At 43.5% G+C, this 24,168-nt stretch overlaps 2 protein-coding genes across 7 annotated transcripts in view; both read left to right on the top strand.

The window, feature by feature from the left end:
- LDB2 (LIM domain binding 2) overlaps window positions 1–24,168 on the top strand; it is a 233,241-nt gene that overhangs the window by 83,702 nt on the left and 125,371 nt on the right. For 3 of the 6 annotated variants that reach the window (XM_081020134.1, XM_081020133.1, XM_081020138.1), the window contains exon 2: window positions 12,357–12,459. In XM_081020134.1, coding sequence (XP_080876260.1) covers window positions 12,357–12,459 — 103 coding nt within the window. Of the gene's footprint in view, window positions 1–12,356; window positions 12,467–23,468; window positions 23,510–24,168 lie in introns of all 6 variants that reach the window. The other 3 variants (XM_081020136.1, XM_081020137.1, XM_081020135.1) reach the window with 2 other exon arrangements.
- Window positions 1–24,168, top strand: part of LOC308484922 (uncharacterized protein) — a 119,202-nt gene that overhangs the window by 56,491 nt on the left and 38,543 nt on the right. The gene's annotated exons all lie outside the window — the stretch shown is intronic.

Raw genomic sequence — 24,168 nt, 5'->3', positions numbered from 1 at the left:
CATTTTTATTTTCCCAAAGTGATTGGGATAAGCATGAAGCTTCATTTTTTTGAATCTGGATTTAGACTCTGAGCCAAGTTGGACAGTCTCCAAAGCATTTCAGGCAAAATCTTACTCTATTCCAAAGCACCAAGGTAAGACTGCAGTGCTATGCCCACTTACCTGGGAGTAAACCCCAGTGAGACTTACTTCTGGGTAATCATCTATGGGATTTCATTGTAAATGTTGTAGAAGATAAGCTAATAGCTTTATAAACCTGGTGACTTCACTATATGCTGTCTTGTAATCTTGGAGATGTCATTTTTGATTACAGTTTCCCCCAGTTCCTTTCTAGTCCTGTTCTATTCTGTTCTACACATATGTGATTTAAAAACAATAACATCACCTTCAGTCCACTGGGGGAAAGGCACACCAAATCAAAAATAGCTAGGTCTGTGACATATGCTTTCATTTAGCAACTCAGGTTATTGTTGGTTCCGAGTAGCAGATAATTCATTCTCCTCTTGCCTGTCTGCGGCCCTGAATTGTAAGGAGTCAAAGCGTATTGGAAACCAACCTTTCTTCAGTGTTGCCCATCATATGTCTATCTAGATCTATGGCTTCGTAATAAATAAAGGCAGAACTCTGTGGTATAAGAGAGGTTGCATTGCTGCCAAGAATAGTGGGCTTCCGTGGAGTTGTCCCTCCTCCTGTGTAGTCCTACTCATATCATGTTTCTCACAAATCAAAACAGATAAAACCTAATTCTCAGCATAATGACATGTTGCAAGCTTAACAGGTGCCATTTGGGGTAGATAGGTAGAGTAATAACCCTTTTTGTTCTTACAATAGGCAGTTTCACCTTAGTGGATCTAGCAAAACAACAGGGCTACTTCATGTGTAGGCAAACTAAGGCCCAGGGGCTGGATCCAGCCCAATTGCCTTTTAAATCTGGCTGTGGATGGTCCGGGAATCAGCATGTTTTTGCATGAGTAGAATGTGTCCTTTATTTAAAATGCATCTCTGGGTTATTTGTGGGGCCTGCCTGGTGTTCTTACATGAGTAGAATGTATGTTTTTATTTAGAATGCATCTCTGGGTTATTTGTGGGGCATAGGAATTCATTCATTGTTTTCTTCAAAATATAGTCTGCCCCCCCCCCCCCCGCAAGGTCTGAGGGACAGTGGACTGGCTCCCTGCTGAAAAAGTTTGCTGACCCCTGCGCTACATCCTCCCTGAGGTTGCATTTTAGATTTTGCCATTTGGAAGATTTCCTGTTTGAAAGAGACTTAGCAAACCTAAGTGGGAATAAACCAAGAAAAGGCTATTTTGTGCATTTTTGATACTTCCTGATGGCATGTTCACCATGCCATTTTATCAGTCTCAGAAAAGTATTACTGTCTCTGAATGTGCAGAGTGTCTGTTCCGGAAATATGTTCCATTTTTTCCATTGCATTATAGAGTACTGCTGCAGTAGTTTCCTTTGCCAGAATATGGTGATGCAACAAGCCAGATTGCATGTAATAAGATTATTTACTCCCTGAAAGGGTAGCTTGTTTCAAGCACTTGATTATTTCTCTCAGTGGTATTCTTTTTAAAAATAAAAAAGTTCACACAATACTGGAGGTTAAGTCTTTAATGGGTTGATTTGCCTAAATGTCAGTGTAATCATACTGACATTTCCGGAAACATAAATCCCCCTTGGAATTGCCTTTTTGGGGCAAGCACATAAATAGGGCATAAAGAGACAGCCATTCTCTGTTTTCATACCAGGTATTCATACGTACAGTTATTCTCAACAAGGAAGTTCAGTTTTGTTACCACAGTGAATAGCCATTCATAAACCCAATCCCTCAAAAGGAATCAATTCCTTTCTTTAAAAATCATATAGATTAGGCACTATTGCATCTTGCGAGAATTAATTTAAGTATTCATTGTTGAAGAAGTACTTCGTTTTTTTCTACCGGTAATATTGTCAATCCATTTCACCAGGTGATCCCAAGCTGTCGTTTTAGTTTACTAGTGAGCATGCACACAGAATTACATGCACAGAGAATTACAGGCGATATCTCAGAGCGCTTTGAGAGATTTCATATAGTGCCGATTCAGGATTTTGTTTCTCCTTTTTTTAAATGAAACCTGGAACCATCTTTCTTGCAGAAAGCTCAGATGGATTCCAAGTTGGAACCTAAACAAAAATGTAAGTTAATTAATAAGGCACTTACAAAACTGGTGTTGTGCTCTGAGTATCAAGTAGATTTTCTGGCAAGAAACTGGATGAGTATCGTTAAATAGAAAACACATTGCTCCTCACGCCAAGCCTTCAGATCTTGCTGCCTGTTTAAACAGACATTGTTCCAGAGATGGCATCTAGCCATTCTCCAAAATGATATGAAGCAAGCACTGGCACTCAAGCCAAGCCATATCAAGAGATATGTGGAACAATGATCAGCAGGAATATAATCCAGGCTGCTGCTTCAGATTTTGGGATAGGCCCCAAAGATTTCAGTTCACGTGTGATAAGGGATAAGTTTCAAAGGCTTGCAGTTGGACGTACTCGAGATTGAATTGCGTGTCAAGGACGCCCAAGACACCCCTGAATAAAAACACGGTTCACACATCATTTTTGTTTTGGTTTTTGGCATAATTTTGGCCACAACTTTATTGAATTACAGTATGTGAGTGGTTGCTTAGGCATTGGTTAGCGACTATCTGTTCCCACTTGGAGGAAGGAATAGAACTGACAACCACACCCGTGTGGAAGTCAGTAAGGGTAAACAATTTTGGGGAGAGAATAAAGCTGGGTGCCAGGCTCACACCTCTCCCCAAATGCTCCCTGGGGCTCTTGCGCGGCCCTAGCCCCTTGTCAGGGATACGGACAAAAGCATGGCGAGCCCCTGGATTCCTTTAACGGAATACCCTTGCAGCAGCAGCACTGGAGGGGCAGGCACAGCCAACCCTTACCCCTCCACAAAGCAAAAAAGTAATCAATGCCTAACCGCAACCTTACAAGTTGTGACAATTTGCTATGCAGTAGGCAAACCCAAATGGCCCCAGCCAATCAGCCAAATGGTAAAATTCCTACCAGGCCCCTGCCCCAAAGCAGACGACCCCATGACAGGCATAGCAAGGTCAGCGCAAACAAACCCTAAGATCATGGCCACTGGTCCCATCACCTCCTGGCAAATAGAAGGTGAAGAAATGGAGGCAGTGAGAGATTTTACTTTCTTGGGCTCCATGATCACTGCAGATGGTGACAGCAGCCACAAAATTAAAAGACGCCTGCTTCTTGGGAGAAAAGCAATGACAAACCTAGACAGCATCTTAAAAAGCAGAGACATTACCTTGCATCAAAGGTCTGTATAGCTAAAGCTATGGTTTTCCCAGTAGTGATGTATGGAGGTGAGAGCTGGACCATCAAGAAGGCTGATCGCCGAAGAATTGATGCTTTTGAATTATGGTGCTGGAGGAGACTCTTGAGAGTCCCATGGACTGCAAGAAGATCAAACCTCTCCATTCTGAAGGAAATCAGCCCTGAGTGCTCACTGGAAGGACAGATCGTGAAGCTGAGACTCCAATACTTTGGCCACCTCATGAGAAGAGAAGACTCCCTGGAAAAGACCCTGATGTTGGGAAAGATGGAGGGCAGAAGGAGAAGGGGACGACAGAGGACGAGATGGTTGGATAGTGTTCTCGAAGTTACCAGCATGAGTTTGACCAAACTGCGAGAGGCAGTGGAAGACAGGAGTGCCTGGCGTGCTCTGGTCCATGGGGTCACGAAGAGTCGGACACGACTAAACGACTAAACAACAACAACAACAACGGGCGGGTAATCTGATGTGCGCAGCGAAAAGAGGAAGCTCAACGCTGCGCACAGGGACCTATATAGCCCCCCCATCAATCAAATAAAATTGCAACCATCAATTTTCCCCAGCAACATTGGGGGTGCCCAATCAAATTTGTGGCCATCCAAACTAACCCACCCAGCAACAGGGGATGTCATGGTTGCTCCCACCGCAACACGTGCTCTCCATGAAGGAGAACCCGCTTTGCAAAACCAAACTAAAGCAAAAAACATTAAGAGCATTTCTTGTAGTTGCTTTTTAAAAATATATGTATACCGTATTTTTTGCTCTATAAGACGCACCAGACCACAAGACGCACCTAGTTTTTGGAGGAGGAAAACAAGAAAAAAAATATTCTGAATCTCAGAAGCCAGAACAGCAAGAGGGATCGCTGCGCAGTGAAAGCAGCAATCCCTCTTGCTGTTCAGGCTTCTGGGATAGCTGCACAGCCTGCATTCGCTCCATAAGACGCACACACATTTCCCCTCACTTTTTAGGAGGGAAAAAGTGAGTCTTATAGAGCAAAAAATATGGTACTATACCTCTATGAACCATAGCTCTTGACACAAGTCAGTCATTTACCCTTTTTAAAAGTAACATTACTGAGACCTTTGGCATGCATATTTTACCACAAAACTAGCTTCTCTTACACATTGGGCTCTGAAATAAAGTTTATATATGTATACCTCCCCCAAACCCAGTGCTTATTAAAATCCATAATTTGTTTTTATTCTAAACAAAACATAATGATAATGCTTGAAATAGTCTGGCCGTTTTCAACAATGCAAGAGCCAAGTTAAGTGGAACAGAAGCATAGAATCATGGAACTGTAGAGTTAGAAGGGACCTCCAAAGATCATCTAGTCCAATCCTTGCAATGCAAGAATCTCAGCTAAAGCATCTGTCACAGATGTCCCCCCAACCCAAGAAGGATACCCATGATCATATTTCCCGCTTTTAAAACAGAATAGGAGAGCACTTCGATCCACACTGCTAGGGCAGGAGGCACTTGAGATTGTTTCCCCATGTCATTTTCGTGCTGAAAATTGCCATTCTCTCCCTAGGATTATTATTATTTATTTGTAGGGCAAATCATACAGATACATACAGTGGTACCTTGGTTCTCGAACAGAATGCGTTCCAGGAGTCCGTTCGACTCCCGGAACCATTCGAAAACCAAAGCGCGGCTTCCGATTGACTGCAGGACCAATCGGAAGCCGTGCCGGATGTATGGCTTCCGGAAATCATTAGAAAACTGGAACACTCACTTCCGGGTTTCGATCGTTTGGGAGCCGATTTGTTTGGGAGCCAAGGCATTTGGCTTCCAAGGTACGACTGTACCATCAACAAGGGTTGCCCCTCACATAGTGCATCAGTAGTAGCCTACTCGGGAAATCACCAAACGTGACCTTCATGGTCTTAAAAACCTTTTGCCTTGGCCTCATCCAGCAAGGGGGAACAGCCTTCTGCATGTAGATACACACTGGAAACATATCTGCCTGTATTGTAACCAGGCCCCAAAGAGGTGACTGACTGTGTCTTTTCAGGTACAGTGGTACCTCTGGTTGCAAACGGGATCTGTTCTGGAGGCCCGTTTGCGACATGAAAAGAGCGCAACCCGCAGCGGTGCGTCTACGCATGCGCGGGTTGCGACTCACCGCTTCTGCGCATGCGCGTGATGTCATTTTCCGCTTCTGCGCATGCGCGAGTGGCGAAACCCCGAAGTAACCCTTTCCAGTACTTCCGGGTCGCCGCGGGACGTAACCTGAAAGAACGTAACATGAAGCGGACGTAACATGAGGTATGACTGTACATTTAAAGTCCACAGTTGTTACCCATGATTCGCAATGAGAGCATGATTGCAGTAAAGAGCTCTTAAAGAGGCAACTTCTTCATATTATACATTAAGCTGAAATTGCAATATATATGGGGGTAATTTAACAGTTTTAACAGTCAAACCTTATATCATCCAGCATTCAGACGTTGCGAAATACGGTAACAATGAAATCCAGCATTTCTCTAAAAATCCTCTAAATAATTTTTATTTGAAGAAAATTTGTGACAGAAAATAAAAGGCAAAAATTAACATGGACTAAATAGAGTGCATTTTTTATGGAAGAAAAACTGACGTGTAGTAGATGTCAAAGGTCACTGGTCACTTCTCCTCTCCTGACCCTTCTGTCTCGTTTCTTCTGCTCTTTCCTTCCTTTTGTCCTCTGCTTTAAATGCATTTTTAAAGTACTTTTCAAAGTATTAATTTTTTGGTCCATTATTTCAACGTTTGAGAGCAGGAGTGTGCTATGTGAAAGGAGTGTTGCCATGGTAATATCTCATTATTGCTGAAATGGAAAATAATTACTTTGCCAAAATCCCAGGTAACCTGTCAGTGCCTGAGTTGAGGGTGCCTGGGGGGGAAGCCTTGACTCTTTGTTGGAAAAGTGGAATTTTAAAAAACCGTCTTTCCTCCTTATAATTATACTTCCCCACCCACCCCGGTTTGGTTTCCTACACCATTTGGCTCCGAATGCCATTTGGCATCCTGGCAAAATTCAGAACATATGATTCTAATTGGGAATAGGCCTTCCCTACCGAACTTTTTGCAGTCAACTGCCTTCAGTTTCTCCTCCTCTTCTTCTTCTTCTTCTTCTTCTTCTTCTTCTTCTTCTTCTTCTTTTTCTTCTTGATTTAAAGCATGCCGAAAACACATGATTAAAAATCTGGGATGGATTTCAAATTGCAATAGAAAATGGATGTTTATACTTTTTTCCATGTAGAACTCCATAATTGAATTAGTACACTTTCCAGCCACTAGAATTTTTATATTTATTTATACATAAAGGAAAGCAAGAAATACATGACTTGACCAGAAGCCATGTGAGTTTGGTTTCCCCTGGGGCAGAAGTTCTCAAACTCTGCTGCCGCACCACAACTTGAAGGCTGCTGTGCGGTTTAGCAGACCACTTACTAATTTTCCCTTTGCATCAGTCAAACCTGTGCCATATTACAGAGATCCTGAGCTGCAAGTCTTTTTAGCCTTTTTGATAAATTTGATCTTTGTCCTAATGAACTTGTTCTTAATTGTGAGGGTGTGTAGGTGTGGAAACAAATCAAATCAAGAGCAGTACCAAATACATAGACTTTCGACTCTTCCACAATCACAGTTTGATAACCTCTGCCCAACAGTTCTCGTTTTTTATTTTATTTTTTAATAAATATTTTTATTGGTTTTGACAAAAACAAATCCAAAATAAGAAAAAGAAAAAGCTTTTACCATATCCATATACGAGATTCTCTGAATCTGGCAACTTCCCCCCTTCCCCTGCATGGGTCCTTAAAATAATTCTTCTGAAACTACATCTCCACATTTTCCATTTCTCTAATTTGTCCATATTTTTCGTTTCTTTACCAGTTATTTTTACAGTCCAGCTAACAACCTCTTCTTCTTCTTCTTCTTCTTCTTCTTCTTCTTCTTCTTCTTCTTCTTCTTCTTCTTCTTCTTTACAATGGTCTGCTAAGTAAATTAGAATTCCCCCCCATTCCTTTTTAAAGTCCTTATCTTCTAGATTCCTGAGTCTCCCAGTCAGTTTTGCCATTTCAGCATAGTCCAGCAATTTGATATGCCAATCTTCCTTGGTCGGAACTGTTGGTTCTTAACATCTTTGGGCTAGTAACGTCCTTCCAGCTGTTGTCGCATACATAAACAGTCTTTTCTGGTCTTTTGGGATATCGGAACTTGTAATTCCCAACAGTTCTGAAAGCCCAGTCAAACTGACTGACAGACTCTGAGAATCTTCCAGTTGTCTGCAGGACTCTGACTAGCTGAAAGACCCACACCTAGAGGTGTAAACTCTCTGGAAGTTTTGAAGCCATGGGTTGCAGGGCGAGGATCAAGTTTATATTGCAAACGGAAATTTGTTGCTAATGGAAAGATATGCAATACTTGCTTATTTTTAGCACCCTTCACTTTATTTTATCATTTATTTATTTTATTTATTTGTCAAATTTCTATACCGCCCTTTGTCCTAGGATCACAGGATGGTTTAACAATATAAAAACAAAAAAATATGACCGATAGCCACATTGTTACTTTAGGAAGACAAAATGTATAAGTTGGTTTGCCCACAAAATTATAATGTTTGGTATATCAATGGTACCTTTTTATTCAGTCAATAATTACAAATTGAAAATACCTTTTGAATGCTTTGTTACAAATGGAGCGACGAGCAATTGAACTGCAAGGAACTAGCTTCTCTTTGGTTTTGACAACTTATGAGGATCAGGCAAAAAACAATAATAAAAAAGAACCCATCAATATTATACTAAAACAAAGAAAACTAATATGCATTTTGAAAATCATTATCTCTCCTTCAGCATTAAGCAACCACAAAGCACCTATTTTCATTCAAAAGTGCTGGGAAAGACTACATGAAACTTGATCAGCCTCAGAACATCAATATCAGTTTCTGTTTCTTCATATTTGTTACCGTATTTACCATGGACTTCTAAAAATTGAAGGTTTACCTGGATTGAAAAAAAGCTTCTCTACCTTTTCGCATGTCAGTTCATTTCTTGATTTGAGCATTTCCAAACATAGGCCAGTTTCTTTTATACGCTTCAGAAGATGGAAGAACCTAAGGTAGATGAGAAGCAGAAGGAATCAGAGGCTGTGTTGTGCAAAGAACTTGCCACCATGTTACAATATGTTTGGCAGAATCCCAGACTGCATTCCTGGTTATGTTCTGTGCTCTGTAATGTTCAAAAGTTTAAAATGGACTTCAGGCATATTTTTCAGCTCCTTCGTGTTACTCTGTACTTCCTTCCACTCCCAGTCTCTTGGGGCCTGTTCAAGAAGACAGAAACATATCCACCTACAATGGCCACAAGCAAAAAGGCACCGATTCCTTCTCCTTTCTCTTGTGATGATGGTAGTGCCCCCTAAAAATGCATCTTACTCTTGTATTTGAGGATTGTCATCTTCAGGACTTGCTTGTACTCGGCGTACAGGAATTGGAACAATCTGATTCTGCACACCGGTGTCCCGAAAAGTCTTCCCAATTTATGAGAATCGTTTTGGGACACCTCGTCTTATACTCATCTTATTCATCTTTCTCAAAGAAAATATTTCATGATGCACTTTCTCAACCATTTGGGGAGAAATTAAGACTTTGGGTGAGGGACGCAGGTGGCGCTAGAACACACAGAGCCTAGGACTTGCCGATCAGAAGGTCGGTGGTTCGAATCCCCGCGATGGGGTGAGCTCCTGTTGCTCGGTCCCTGCTCTTGCCAACTTAGCAGTTCGAAAGCACGTCAAAGTGCAAGTAGATAAATAGGTACCGCTCCGGGAGGAAGGTAAACGGCATTTCTGTGTGCTGCTCTGGTTCGCCAGAAGCGGCTTAGTCATACTGGCCACATGACCCGGAAGCTGTACGCCGGCTCCCTCGGCCAGGAAAGCGAGATGAGCGCCGCAACCCCAGAGTCGGTCATGACTGGACCTAATGGTCAGGGGTCCCTTTACCTTTAAGACTTCGGGTGGGGGAAAATGAGGGAGGAAAGCTTTCTCGTCCGATTTTTTCTCCCCCCAGTCCCAGGCCTTCACACCTGTACCCACAGCATCACACATTCAGAATGAGGTGCAGAGGTAAATTCATTGATGACATCTAGTCTCTTAGATGCCCAAAGAGGTCTGCCACCAGCTGGAATTGTACAATAGTCTTAATTGCTGTCAATACTCTAGTTGGATGTTCAGCTTGACGGTAAAGTCCTTTTTATGTAAGAACCTCCTCAGTTGTTACAAATTTAATAGTTTAAATATATGTGTACAGTTTTACTTCTATCATTGTTTAAATCAGGGGTAGTCAACCTTTTTAGACCTACCGCCCACTAATGCATCTTTCTTGGTGGTAAAATTTCCTTACCGCCCACCAGTGCTCGATGGGAGGACTTGTGACGTAGAACCCGCTACCACCCACCTAGAATCCTGAAACACCCGCTAGTGGGTGGTAGGGACCAGCTTGACAACCCCTGGGTTAAATGTTTTAAAATAATTTTTATGCGAAATGATTTACAGTCATACCTCATGTTACGTCCGCTTCATGTTATGTTCTTTCAGGTTATGTCCCGCGGTGACCCGGAAGTACCGGAAAGGGTTACTTCCGGGTTTTGCTGCTCACGCATGCGCAGACGTGCAAAATGATGTCATGCGCAGAAGCGGTGAATCACAACCCGCTGCGGGTTGCGTTCTTTTCATGTTGTGAACGGGCCTCGGGAACGGATCCTGTTCGCAACCAGAGATACCACTGTATAATGAATTGAAAAGGATGTTTAAGATAACCTTTGTTAAGAGACCAGAAGATTTTTGCTAGGCATTTCAGGTCAAGATTTGCCAAAAGATAAGAAGAAACTATGTATGCCACAACAGCGGCTAGGATTCTACTAGCCCAAAGATGGAAAACTGATAAAATACTAACAAAGGACCAATGGAAAGAAAAACTGATAGAATATGCTGAAATGGCAAAGCTAAGTGAAAGACTTAAAGATAAGGAAAATAGAGACTTTAAAGAAAACTGGGAACCTTTTACGTTGTATTTACAGAAACAATGTAAGGAAATGGACTCACTAGCAGGGTTTGACTAAAAACACTTACAACCAGCAAAACAATTGTCGAAAATATAAAGATGAGGTTAAAAGGATAAGAATATAACAATGGTTAATGTAAAGATTACTATACTTAGGGACAGATAACAAGCAGGACAAGTTAATATGTTACAAACCAGAAAGGGAAGTTGGGGGAAGTCGTTAGGAGTGGGGGGCGGCGGCTGGGAATTTATTTTGTGATTATACTATAAGATGTAATCTTGTTAAAGATGAAAAACCCGATAAAAATTATATTAAAAAATAAAATTATTTTTATGTTTTCAGTTTTATGTGTAAGCCACCTTGAGTCCCATCACGGAAAAAGGGGTGTAAATAAATATAACAACAACAATAACAACAACAACATTGTCTGAAGCAGATTTGGTGGGGTGGGCGATTAGTCCTGTCAGGCAATGTTGGATATCACCGGTGCCTTTTTTCTGGGGGTGGGACGTGGGGGGACTCATACCCCTAAACATTTTGTGAATCGAAGTTTGGCCTCATTGAGGGGCAGTATTTCAATATGAGCAGGAAAATGAGAGTACCCCTAAACATTTTTTTGGGAGGGGGAAGCGCTGGATATCACCCATATACTTTGTGTTGAGAGAGAGTTTTGGTATCTCAAAAGTTCGATTGACAATACACTGTCCAGGTTTAGAAAATTTATGCTTCGGAGCTGATCTAGGGTTGCCATATTTCGAAAAGTAAAAACCAGAACACCACGAAATTGTTGAGTTTTTTGTTTGGTTTTGTTTTTTTAAAACAAAACTCTGCCTTTCCCCTCGGACGTCAATTGAAATCCCGGTAATGTCCAGGAAGATCAGGAAGTATCACAGCCCTAAGTTGATCAGGAATTATTTCACTGTGGCTGTCTTCTAAGATGAAAGTGAAATTCACAAAGGGAAATAATTGTCTGGAAATAATTTTTTCTGAAGGGTGTGTGTGTCATTAATATTCTTTTCTCAAGGGGGCCAATTAGTAGGGAAAATCACTGAATTTGGGATTCTAATCTTGAGATTATCATTGTAATTTTCATTGTTTTTAAGGGACGGTGGGGTGCTCAGGTCTTGGATGCAATAATTGCAGAAATATGTGGTTGGTAGTGGTAGCAATAAATAATAATTATTATTATTAATAGTTATTTACTAGTAGTGATCAATAATAACTGTGGGGGGTTATTTTGTTTGTTTGTTGCTATGTTATATATTTTTGTGTTTTTATATTGTATAATCGCCCTGTGACCCTCGGATGAAGGGCACTATAGAAATTTAATAAATAAAAAGAAATAATAGTACTTACGATGCTGATAACACCATTTAAAGTGTTATTACAGTGTTAGTGCAGTGCTTATTCTAGTGTGATTTTACATTATTCAGTGGCAGATTATTTATAAATGTAAAATAAATAAAAGTTAAAAGTTTTTTTCCAAAAAAACCCATTACTTAGCAACCTTACCTTATGCACCACAGGAACAGACTGTGGGGACAAAGTGATATGGTAGTATTGATGGTGTGAGGTAATTTTTGTGGAAATGGCAGCCAAGGCTGACCACTTGTCATACAGTGTTTATAATCCTGGGCAAAACACTATGTGACCAGGCTTAGCCAAAAATTAAGCCAAACTTTGAAGTTGAGGGATGCCAAAAATTGGTTGAGTTTGTGTCTTAAATTGTGTTTTGATTTAATGCAGAATCGCTGTTTTACGGAAGGTGTTTATTTCTATACCTTTGCAAATGAGATTCTTCTTTTCAATACCCAGCCATACTGAATTACTTACAATAGTTTTTCATAATTTTTCTTCGCTGAGAATATATTTTAAAAAGAAAGTGCACTTGAAGGGGGAAAAGAAGGCAAATTACAACTGATTTCTTTCTGTTAAAAGAATGATTTCTTCCCTCATAGGACAGTGACAACCTCTGGTGGGATGCCTTTGCAACGGAGTTTTTTGAAGATGATGCAACCTTAACTCTTTCATTTTGTTTGGAAGATGGACCAAAGCGATACAGTAAGAGGCAAATGCATTATAATATTCACTTTTGCTTCGTTGTATTTATACAGTCTCAGAGGGCAGCTGAAACATGCCACTGTCATGACACTCTTTCAGTGTGTGTTGAGTTGCAAATACCGTATTTTTTGCTCTATAAGACTCACTTTTTCCCTCCTAAAAAGTAAGGGGAAATGTGTGTGCGTCTTATGGAGCGAATGCAGGCTGCGCAGCTATCCCAGAAGCCAGAACAGCAAGAGGGATTGCTGCTTTCACTGCACAGTGATCCCTCTTGCTGTTCAGGCTTCTGAGATTCAGAATATTTTTTTTCTTTTTTTCCTCCTCTAAAAACTAGGTGCATCTTGTGGTCTGGTGCATCTTATAGAGCAAAAAATACGGTAATAGCTTGCTGTGGAGAAGAGCATTAGACTTCAGCTTTAGAGCATTAGACTTCAACTTTAGACTTCAACTTTTTTTGCTCAGCTACGAAGCTAACTTGGGAAAGTCACTTGCTCTTAAACGGTGTCACAGGTTTGAGAATAAAATGAAACAACCCCTTGGAGGATCGGTGGGATACAGATGAAACCTTTTGATCAGAAAAATAGGCATTTTGAAATACATACTCATGCTCTGATCGTCATCTGGGGCCTTGTGCTAAATCCTCTGGATTGCCTTGCTGACCACGGCCCATTGCTATACTGATAAAGACCTGGTAGTTGTTGTTGTTTTATTTACATCTTTAGTTAGTTTTAAGATTTTGCCATCTCAGTCCTTTGTTAGTTTTGTGCTGCTGAATTTTCTTAAATGGATGTTGTCAATTTGTTAATTTGAATATCTATTGGATTTCATTTTGAGTCTCTTCAGAGAAATGGGTATGATAGAAAATTTTAAAATCAGCCTTTCTTCTCTCTTTTTTGGGGTGTGTGTGGGGGGCACTATGCTAGGGAGATGTTTGATTAAACAGTTACCTGGGAATGATTGAGCCTAGAATACCATACCCTCCAACATTCCTCAGATGAAAATAGGGACATTTCTCACTCTCCTGCAACTGACTCTCCTCATCCCCCCATTTTTGCCCCCCTCAGCACAGCATTTCCTATTGGAAGAAGGGGGAGTCCGCCAACAGGATATGGCAACCCCCCTCCACCGTCCTGAGAAAACTCATTAATCCCGGTTTTGTTTTATTCTTTGGTAGATTTACAAAAAAGAAAAGCATTCACCAATAGATAAATTTTAGAAATGAGCAAGATTAGACGGCGATGCATACAGACATACCTCAGGTTACAGCTGCTTCAGGTTGTGTTTTTTTGGGTTGCGGACCGGCGAAACCTGGAAGTACCGGAACGGGTTATTTCCGGGTTTCGTCGGTTGCGCATGCGCAGAAGCGCTAAATCGCACTTTGCGCATGTGCAGAAGTGCTGGATTGCAACCCACGCGTGCGCAGACACGGGTTGCGAACATGCATCCCACACGGATCACGTTCGCGACCCGAGCGTCCGCTGTAAAGCATTTTTCAAAAAACGAAAGTTGGACTCATTTTGTTCCGCACAGCTCCTCCTTTCTTTCCAGCCAGGGTACCCCTGCCCTCTGCCTCCACCTCAGGGCTGGCGTATCATGCGAGGGCCGATTGTGGTGGCGTCAGCCTCTCCTCCTCTTCACCTGCTCTCCAGCAGCCACTCGGATCTGCCCAAGAGAGGAGAACGGCAGTGGTGGCCATGGAGAGATCAAGGGATGCTGCCGCTGCTACTGCCGCTCAGGACAAGTGCTGGCTCATTTTCCTCCCCAAGTTCGGCAGCAGCGCTGGAGGGGGAAATAGGGACATTCCGGGATCAAATCAGAAGCTGGGATGACTTTTATAATTCTGGGACGCTTGGAGGGTATGAAATTCTAGAAGCGGGTGGGGATTTTGAGTTATGGAATTCTGGAAGTGGGTGGGGATTTTGAGAAGAATAGGCCTGCATGATGATGATAATAATAATAATAATAATAATAATAATAATAATAATTTATTTATTTATACCCCACCCATCTGGCTGGGCTTCCCCAGCCACTCTGGGTGGCTTCCAACAAAATATTAAAATACTGTAATACATCAAACATTAAAAGCTTCCCTAAACAGGGCTGCCTTCAGATGTCTTCTAAAAGTCTGGTAGTTGTTGTTCTCTTTGACATCTGGTGGGAGGGCGTTCCACAGGGAAGGCGCCACTACCGAGAAGGCCCTCTGCCTGGTTCCCTGTAACTTGGCTTCTTGCGGTGAGGGAACCGCCAGAAGGCCCTCGGCGCTGGACCTCAGTGTCCGGGTAGAACGATGGGGGTTGAGACGCTCATGACAACATGAGCTGATATTGGTTTGTAGAACCTAAAGCAGGCATCCCCAGACTTGGCCCTCCGGTTGTTTTGGGACTACAACTCCCATCATCCCTGACCACTGGTCCTATTAGCTAAGGATGATGGGAGTTGTAGTCCCAAAACATCTGGAGGGCCGAGTTTGGGGATGCCTGACCTTACATAGGTGCCTCCTGTTCTCCCCTCATGTGATTCTGACCCTGAATCCATCTCTCCTGCCAGCCCCCTTCCCAGCCACCCACATATTGGGTGTGCCTGCTATAAGGGTGGAGGCTCCCTGTGCAAATTAAAAGCAACTAGGATTCTGAATTGTGTGGGCAGCTGGTGAATTCTGAATTGTGTGGGCACACAGCAGGCACCCCGCTTCGGGTATTTATCCCTAATATCCATAGCATGAGCACACAATGGTGGAGCAGGATCAGCAGACACAACACAGTTGCGGTTGTGTGAGGAGGAGAGAACAACTGAAGAGGACTCTGGGCCTGTTGGGCTCTGGGGGTCAAATCCTTTTAGGCTAACGCTTGACTGACTAATAAACTTTTGGACTTGTTAAAGCTTGCCGCAAGCTATGCAGAAAGAATTGGTTCATTGCTAGTTCTGACACAAATGGAAGAACCCAATATAATGTCAGCAAAGAAGCAAATATGTTATTGATGGTCCAAGAAGGTAGAACCCCTGAGTGAGGGGTGGTGAACCTGTGACCCCCTTGGATGTTGTTTGACTACAACTCCCATCATCCATGACCACTGACTGTGCTAGATGGAGATGATGGTGAGTTGAAGGGCATTTGAAGAGCACCTTGTCGGCTACCCCTGATCTAAATTCGGGTCAACAGATGCCCCCACCATCAACAGATGTTGCTGGAATAATTGACCTCAAAGCAGGGAATTATGGGATATAATAATAATGAATAAATGTAACTGATAGAAGTAGTTATGGAAGGGAAGGATACAATTAGTAGCTCTTGTAAGGAATAATTGGTTAACATTTTTGTTGCATTTGAATCACCAAACAAACAGAGCCATAATTATGGGCATATGAAATACGATTTGCTTAACTATACATTTGTATATAACACACACAAACATAAGTAATTTTTTTTTTTAAAAAAAAGGAACATGAACAAGAACACGGAAGCATCCATTGCCATTGTCGGTCCTCGTCTGAATTGAGGTTCCCCAGTTAAGGAGAAAACAAAAGCTGTACAAATCACAACAACAATTTGTTCTTAGATCACCAGCTCTCAAGGGGGTCTTGCAATTATTTCATCTTTCAGTCAGGGCTTCAGTTTACAGGCTTGCTCTGTTTTGAACTCTCCACATTTAGCAGACAGCACAGTCATTAGAAATTAGTTGCGGCGACAGGAATCTTTTTTACTCTTTGACAAATTCTTTCGTATGTAGCGGCCCTGTTTTGCAGAAGCACAGCCCTGTCCAATCTAACTGGACATTAATTGCTTTTTTACTGATATATCTTTGCCTCTTAGACTGATAATACAACTAGCAAATTTGATATCTGACAAGTTGACTCAACCTAATTGGGACAGATCAGCCACTACCAGTTTTGCTGGAGGCTGTAATTTGAAGGTCTGTACAGTTATCACTTGCTTTGAAACGCGAGAAATAGTAATTCTGTCAACAATAATCCTTTAAATGGTGTTCATAGTAGCTTTTCCTTTGGCTCCTCCGGAAAGAGGCAGCACTTGTCAAATAAACACCCAGAGATAACTGATAAAATGAATTAAATGTGTGTGGGTGATGCAGTGACAGCCAGTCACTACAAGAAATGTAAGAATCTTCCAAGATGTTGAACTCAAAACATGAAGGTGTTGCAGGTGGGAGAGAGGGAGAGAAAAGAAACGAGGATTGTTCCGACTGAATGTGTTGGAAAGTATTTCATAGAATCATAGAGTTGGAAGAGACCACAAGGGCCATCGAGTCCAACCCCCTGCCAAGCAGGAAACACCATCAGAGCACTCCTGACATATGGTTGTCAAGCCTCTGCTTAAAGACCTCCAAAGAAGGAGACTCCACCACACTCCTTGGCAGCAAATTCCACTGTCAAACAGCTCTTACTGTCAGGAAGTTCTTCCTAATGTTTAGGTGGAATCTTCTTTCTTGTAGTTTGGATCCATTGCTCCGCGTCCGCTTCTCTGGAGCAGCAGAAAACAACCTTTCTCCCTCCTCTATGTGACATCCTTTTATATATTTGAACATGGCTATCATATCACCCCTTAACCTCCTCTTCTCCAGGCTAAACATGCCCAGCTCCCTTAGCCGTTCCTCATAAGGCATCGTTTCCAGGCCTTTGACCATTTTGGTTGCCCTCCTCTGGACACGTTCCAGTTTGTCAGTGTCCTTCTTGAACTGTGGTGCCCAGAACTGGACACAGTACTCCAGGTGAGGTCTGACCAGAGCAGAATACAGTGGCACTATTACTTCGCTTGATCTAGATGCTATACTCCTATTGATGCAGCCCAGAATTGCATTGGCTTTTTTAGCTGCCGCGTCACACTGTTGTCTCATGTCAAGTTTGTGGTCAACCATTTGCTGCACGTCTTTGTAAGTTTTAATCTGCCTTGTTTCATGAGGATGTGAATCAGTAAAATACCTAAGTCATAGCAACAGAGCGACTCTGCCACAGAAGGGACGGTTCTTCCACCCAGCTCAAGCAGCCTTTCCTAGGACTTGGGGGCCAGGCACCCCTCGACCCCTTAATGCACGTGCCCTAGATGCAGGCAGGCACAAGCCACCACTTGTAGTAGCTATCACAAATCTCTGATATGGGGAAAGGAATGGGAGCTTCACTGGATCCAGCGGTGGAGCAAGCTGATCAGGCGCCTGGGGCGGCGCATGTGCCCTGCGCCCAGGAGTGGGGTCAGCTGCCCGCGGGGCCAGCCGGGGCAGGAGGCTCTGTGGGGCCTCCGAGGAGTCTGTCTGCCTCCTCCCACTCAGCTACCCTACAGCTGATGGGGAGGCAGCGGGCAGACCATTTATGGCAGCGCAGAACCTGCAGGTGCCCAAGCCACTGTGTCACTCCCAGGTGTGCTGGTCCCGGGGAGTTACCGTGCAGCGTGGTCCAAGTCCAGTCCGAGGTCAAGGGTGTGGTATGGAGGCTGAAGCAGGGTCCAAGGCAAGGAGTCAGGTGAGGTCAGGAACTCCGGCAGAAGAGCAGGACAGGGTGCCGGCAGGAACAGGTTGCCAACAATGTTGCTCCCGCAACCTGGGACTAGGCTGACCGGCTTTTATCTGCCCTGAGGCACAGGGCGGCCCCTGTCCACAGGTGACTCACCTCTCCTGGCCTGGAGGTGAGCACTCCTGCGAGAACTTAGTTCCCTCTGCCTCTCTGCCGTGAGCCTCTGCAGCTCAGGAGAGGCTGGAGGGTTACCTGACCCAGAGGCAACCTCACCTTCCCCTGACAGGGCTGGGAGAGGAGCACCTGCAGGCAATGGGTCCTCCATCACCTCAGGAGCCAGAGCAGCCTCAGCTGATGCCTGCACCTGAGGATCCAGCACAGGTGAGGACCCTTCAGGTTCAAGCCCCAACCCCGGCTCAGCCGGTCTTGGAGGCGGGGACTCTTGTGCAGGCTGGGATTCCTCAGGTTCAGCCTCTGAATCAGATTCCCAGGCCATCACACCAGGAGAGACATGTGGCTCAGGCATGCTTCAGGCCCCGTGGTGAGTGTCGCCTGGCATTTTGTCACCCCCCTCAGTGATGACACCCAGGGCGGACCGTCCCCACCACACCCCCTTCCTATGCCCCTGACTGGATCCTAAGCTGGACCTGCTCCCAATAATAATAATAATAATAATAATAATAATAATAATAATAATAAATTATTTATATCCCGCCCTCCCCAGCCAAAGCCGAGCTCAGAGTGGCTAACAACAGTAAAATAATACAACATTCTAAAATCAATTCATTATAAAATCAGTTCAAATCGAATTAATGGCAACCATTGGGCTAGAGTTCTATGAGGATTACAGAAGGAAAGAGGGGGGTCAGGCTGTGCCTTGGCCAAAGGCCTGGTGGAACAGCTCCATCTTGCAGGCCCTGCGGAAAGATGTCAGGTCCTGCAGGGCCCTAGTCTCTTGTGACAGAGCGTTCCACCAGATTGGGGCCATGGCTGAAAAAGCCCTGCCTCTGGCTGAGGCCAGCCTAACCTCTCTGTGGCCTGGGACCTCCGAGATGTTTTTGTTTGAAGATCATAAGTTCCTCTGTGGGACATACCAGGAGAGGCGGTCCTGTAGGTACAAGGGTCCTAGCCCGTATAGGGCTTTAAAGGTTAAAATCAGCACCTTAAACCTGATCCTGTACTCCACTGGGAGCCAGTGCACTGGGTGAATGTGATCCCGCAGCGAGGACCCCGTAAGGAGTCTCGCCACGGCATTCTGCACCCGCTGGAGTTTCTGGGTCAGCTTCAAGGGCAGCCCCGCGTAGAGCGAGTTACAATAATCCAGTCTGGAGGTGACCGTCGCGTGGATCACAGTGGCTAGGTCAGGGCGAGAGAGGTAAGGAGCTAACTGCTTAGCTTGGTGGAGGTGAAAAACAAGTTCTGGGGACTCAATCTGGGCTTATTTTCTGGGCCAGCCTGGGAACTGGAGTGGCAAAATGACAAGGTTTTCAGGGGGCCCTCCTGCCCTGGGGCATATGAATGGCAGGGTTGCAGACAGAATATTGGGGACAGAATATTGGGGACAGAATATTGGGGACAGAATATCCCACCTCCCCATTAAGTCCTGATGCTGCCTTGACAGAATTAGGACTGCATCTTAACTTGTCAGTGGATAAAAACATTTTTATTTTTACAATTTAAATAAGTTTTTTTAAAAAAAAAATAGTACATGTTTAAAAAGGAACCATGGAGAAAAATATCATGCTCTTTGGTTAAGCATTATAAACGCTACAAGAACTCATGCATTGTATTTAGCATTGTGAAATTTCTATGGGTACTATAACCTAAGAGATTCCATTCTCTGTATCACCAGCGCCTAGATATTTGTATGTTGTTATGTTATGTTATGTTATGTTATGTTATGTTATGTTATGTTATGTTATGTTATGTTATGTTATGTTATGTTATGTATTGTTATGGCCTTCAACTATCAGAGCTCCGCAAAATACATAGTTCTCAAATTGTGATTTTTTTTAAAAAAAGCCTCTGAAAATGTAAAGCAAAGACATTTATTTTCCATCTCCTCCACAAACACAATTTTGCTCAGGAACTACTTGTCCAGTGCTTCAGTGATCTAATTATTCATTTATATATGACTTAAGAACAAAATAAGCTTATTTATTCAGTAAATTCCATATAGGACTTCCAAATAGGGGCATGTAGGATTGCAGCCTTAGTTGTCATGTTTGTGATCTCGGTTAGTATCCTTGTATAAATACAGGGAGAGTGAGATCTGTCTGTTTCTAAGCAGAGCACACAAACATACCTTCTACACAAGCATACACCATTCATGGCCCCTGAAGGACCAGGTGCGTGGCCTGGGAGTCATTTTGGACTCACAGCTGTCCATGGAGGTGCAGGTCAATTCTGTGTCCAGGGCGGCTGTCTACCAGCTCCATCTGGTACGCAGGCTGAGACCCTCCCTGCCCACGGACTGCCTCACCAGAGTGGTGGATGCTCTGGTTATTTCCCGCTTGGACTACTGCAATGCACTCTATGTGGAGCTACCTTTGAAGGTGACTTGGAAACTACAACTAATCTAGAATGCAGCAGATAGACTGGTAACTGGAAGTGGGCACCAGTGGCTCCTGGTACATTTCTGAGCACAAATCAAAGTATTGGTGCTGACCTTTAAAGCCCTAAATGGCCTTGGCCCAGTATACCTGAAGGAGTGTCTCCACCCCTATCATTCAGCCCAGACACTGAGGTCCAGCTCTGAGGGCCTTCTGGCGGTTCCCTCCCTGCAAGAAGTGAGGTTACAGGGTACCAGGCAGAGGGCCTTCTCGGTAGTGGTGCCCGCCCTGTGGAACTCCCTCCCACCAGATATCAAGGAAATAAACAACTATCTGACTTTTAGGAGACATCTAAAGGCAACCCTGTTTAGGGAAGTTTTTAATGTCTAATGTTTTACATTTTTTTAATGTGCTATAAGCCGCCTAGAGTGGCTGGGGAAACCCAGCCAGATGGGCGGGGTATAAACATCATCATCATTACATCTCTCTCTCTCTCTCTCTCTCACACACACACACACACACACACACACACAGCACCAACTTGAGCAAAACAAAACCTTCAGAAAAGCTCCTCCATAGGTGAAGGGAGTGCCTGTCATCTCCCCACCCCCCAATTAAAAAAAAATTACAAGGCCAACACAACTGATGCCTGCCTTCAAGAAAATCTGAGACTGGGAGACTCAAATCTTGGGCATTGAATGTTGCACTTTGCTCTGCCATATATGTTCATTTAGGTAAAGGTAAAGGTAAAGGGACCCCTGACCATTAGGTCCAGTCATGGCTGACTCTGGGCTTGAACACTCATCTCGCTCTATAGGCTGAGGCAGCTGGCGTTTGTCCACAGGCAGCTTCCGGGTCATGTGGCCAGCATGACTAAGCCGCTTCTGGCGAACCAGAGCAGTGCACAGAAACGCCGTTTACCTTCCCGCCGGAGCAGTACCTATTTATCTACTTGCACTTTTTGGCATGCTTTCAAACTGCTAGGTTGGCAGGAGCAGGGACCGAGCAACGGGAGCTCACCCCGTGGCGGGGATTCGAACCGCCGACCTTCTGATCTGCAAGTCCTAGGCTCTGTGGTTTAACCCACAGCGCCACCCACGTCCCATATGTTCATTTAGATAGCTGATTAAAGGTGCCAGCCAAATCCTTTTTTGAGGTGGCATCAAGACCTTGGGCTGACCACTGCGCCAGCTGCTGTCTGGCACAATGGGTTGCCTCTCTCCCCCTCCCACCATTTCTATACAGGGTTTGCATTGTGCCCAAACCCATCTCACCAATTCTTTTACTGACTTGCCTTCCCATGTGGACCTCCTCTGTAAGTTGTCTCATTCGTATCTCATTGCAGAGGACTGCAAGGAATAAATTATCTTCCGATTTACCACCATCTACATCAGATCCCTTGAAGTTGATTTTTACTGCAAGCCACTGGAAAAGTGACTATTTCAATGCCTCAATTTATCCAAAAAAATTATTAGAAACAAAAGCCCCTCAGCAATGGATACCCATATTAGCTTTTGGCAAAGCACTCCCTTCACAACTCCAGATTCTCCATGGTTAAATGGAAATAATAGCGATCCATTTTGGTGGATTGCTGGGATAAATGAGAAATTATCCCATGGCTTAGGCAATGTTTTCCTAAACAATAGATCTTAAATGTTAAATCATTGCCTAAACGCAATTTTACTTCATTTGTTGCACTCTGGTGGTTCAAAGAAATAATTATGTATGCAAAAAAGGACCTACGATAAGGTACGGAGAAGAAATCTGCAGTTATCCCAATAATAAAACATCATTTTTCATGGAAGAAAAACATGTTAAGAGTTTCCTAATCATTGTACAAGAGTAAATGCTAGACTCTGATCCACTGTTGACCAGGTCCTTTGTTTCTCAGAGACAAAATATTTCCAGAACAGATAAAAGAAGCAAGCTTGATTGACAGTCCTTAGCACAGTCTCATCAGCTGCTGTGCTGACAGTGTATTGGTGTTCATTTTGCTGATGTGGTGAGGGCTGACAGGTGATTGACAGCCCAAGACTGTGGAGACGGGAAAAGATGAAGCATGCTCAGTAAGAATAATCTGCCGTGTTTGTGCAGCACTGCAGAGAAGGAGAACTGGGAAGGTAGCAATTTCAGAGCCAGTTGGCAGAACAGAACACATGCCCACAAGTGCTGAGAATGAGAGTTTGCAAAGAATTTCCCCCCACCTCCCCCCGCAGTTGTGTTTTGTGATTTATATTTTATTGTAGGCACTATAGGTTATGTAACACTCTCAGCGAAACACAAACAAGATTAATAAATTGCTAACAATAATTTCCATAGCAATTGCTCAGACATTTCTGATGCTGCTTCAACACATTGCAAACGTAGCATCATTTTTTGTGATTGTTTTGACTGCGCTATTAATCTGTTTTCTGATTTCTGCCACATAAGCTTGAAATTGAAACTAGCCAGCAATTGGAATCAAAATTTGGATGTGATTTCCTTGTAAAGATGAGAATCCTGTTAAACAGATACGTCTCACACATGACCGCTAAGAATGTAATGTTTCTTAAAGCACAGAGATGCTAGTCTCGATGTTTTTCATGTCACGTTTTCATTGGTACTTAGAAAATTTGTAGAGCGACACCCCCCCCCCCAAAATCTACCCCCCCATCCACAGGTAGTTAAATGGAAGGTACATTTTATCAGTTTTCAGGGTGGAATTGAAATTCTTAGGATGATTTCAGAGAGACATGCTTCCCATGGCAGCACATGGCAGCAGTTTCCTCTCTCTTTAAGCTGCTTTTAGAAGAAAAGAAAGAAAATCAAGTATTTTTGCCGCTGCCTGTTCTGCCTTTGGCAGCAGCCGGGTGTTTCTCGTCTGCTATTTCTGCCCTCAGATTGCCCCTGGGATGACACTATGTGATGTAGGGTTATTCTAGGGGCAGTCTGGCAAAGGGCCACTGGGCAGCCACCGCCATAAATAGCGGTAAAAATACTTTTCTTTTCTTTTCACAGTTTAAAGTGGGGGAAAAGAGACAGAGGAAACAACTGCTATGGTAAGTGCACCTCCCCAAGCCATTCAGGGAATTCCCGCACCCTAAGAATTCCACCAAGCTTTCGAATAGTTACATTTTCAGAAACAAATGCTTTGTTTTATAGCGGATGGCTGTCAATTTCATAAGAGGGAGTGTAATATACTTTGCATAGGATACCCAATCATTTAGCTACAAGTCGATCAGGGCATTCAAGTGAAATATATTTTCCAGTCTTATCCCTTGTATTATGATGATGATGATGATGATGATGATGTGTGTGTGTGTGTGGCAAGACACAGGAGCAGTTTAATGTATTCGGGTCTCAAAGCACATTCTCAATAGTACCAAAACAGCAAGCTTGCTCTTTTCTGCTGCCATGAATGTGCAGATTGTGGTCGTGTCCAAGGGAAGGGTATTTTTAAGTTTCCCTACACAAGCCCCATATATAAATGGCTGGGAGAAGCAACTGCGCCCTTGCATTGCTCCCATTCATTTCAAATTTGTGTCTTTCATCAGTTTTTGTTTTCAAAGGAATGTGTGAAACCTCCCCTTTTATTTCCTTGACTAATGGCTGCATCATCACAAAGATCTATATTGGCTCCCAGTACGTTTCTGAGCACAATTCAAAGTGTTGGTGTTGACCTTTAAAGCCCTAAACAGCCTCGGTCCAGTATACCTGA

This window comes from Podarcis pityusensis (assembly GCF_964106645.2).
Source record: "Podarcis pityusensis genome assembly, chromosome: 9".
NCBI classification, from domain to species: Eukaryota; Metazoa; Chordata; class Lepidosauria; order Squamata; family Lacertidae; genus Podarcis; species Podarcis pityusensis.
The sequence above is the reverse complement of the archived record's forward strand: the minus strand, read 5'-3'. Positions and strand labels throughout refer to the sequence as shown.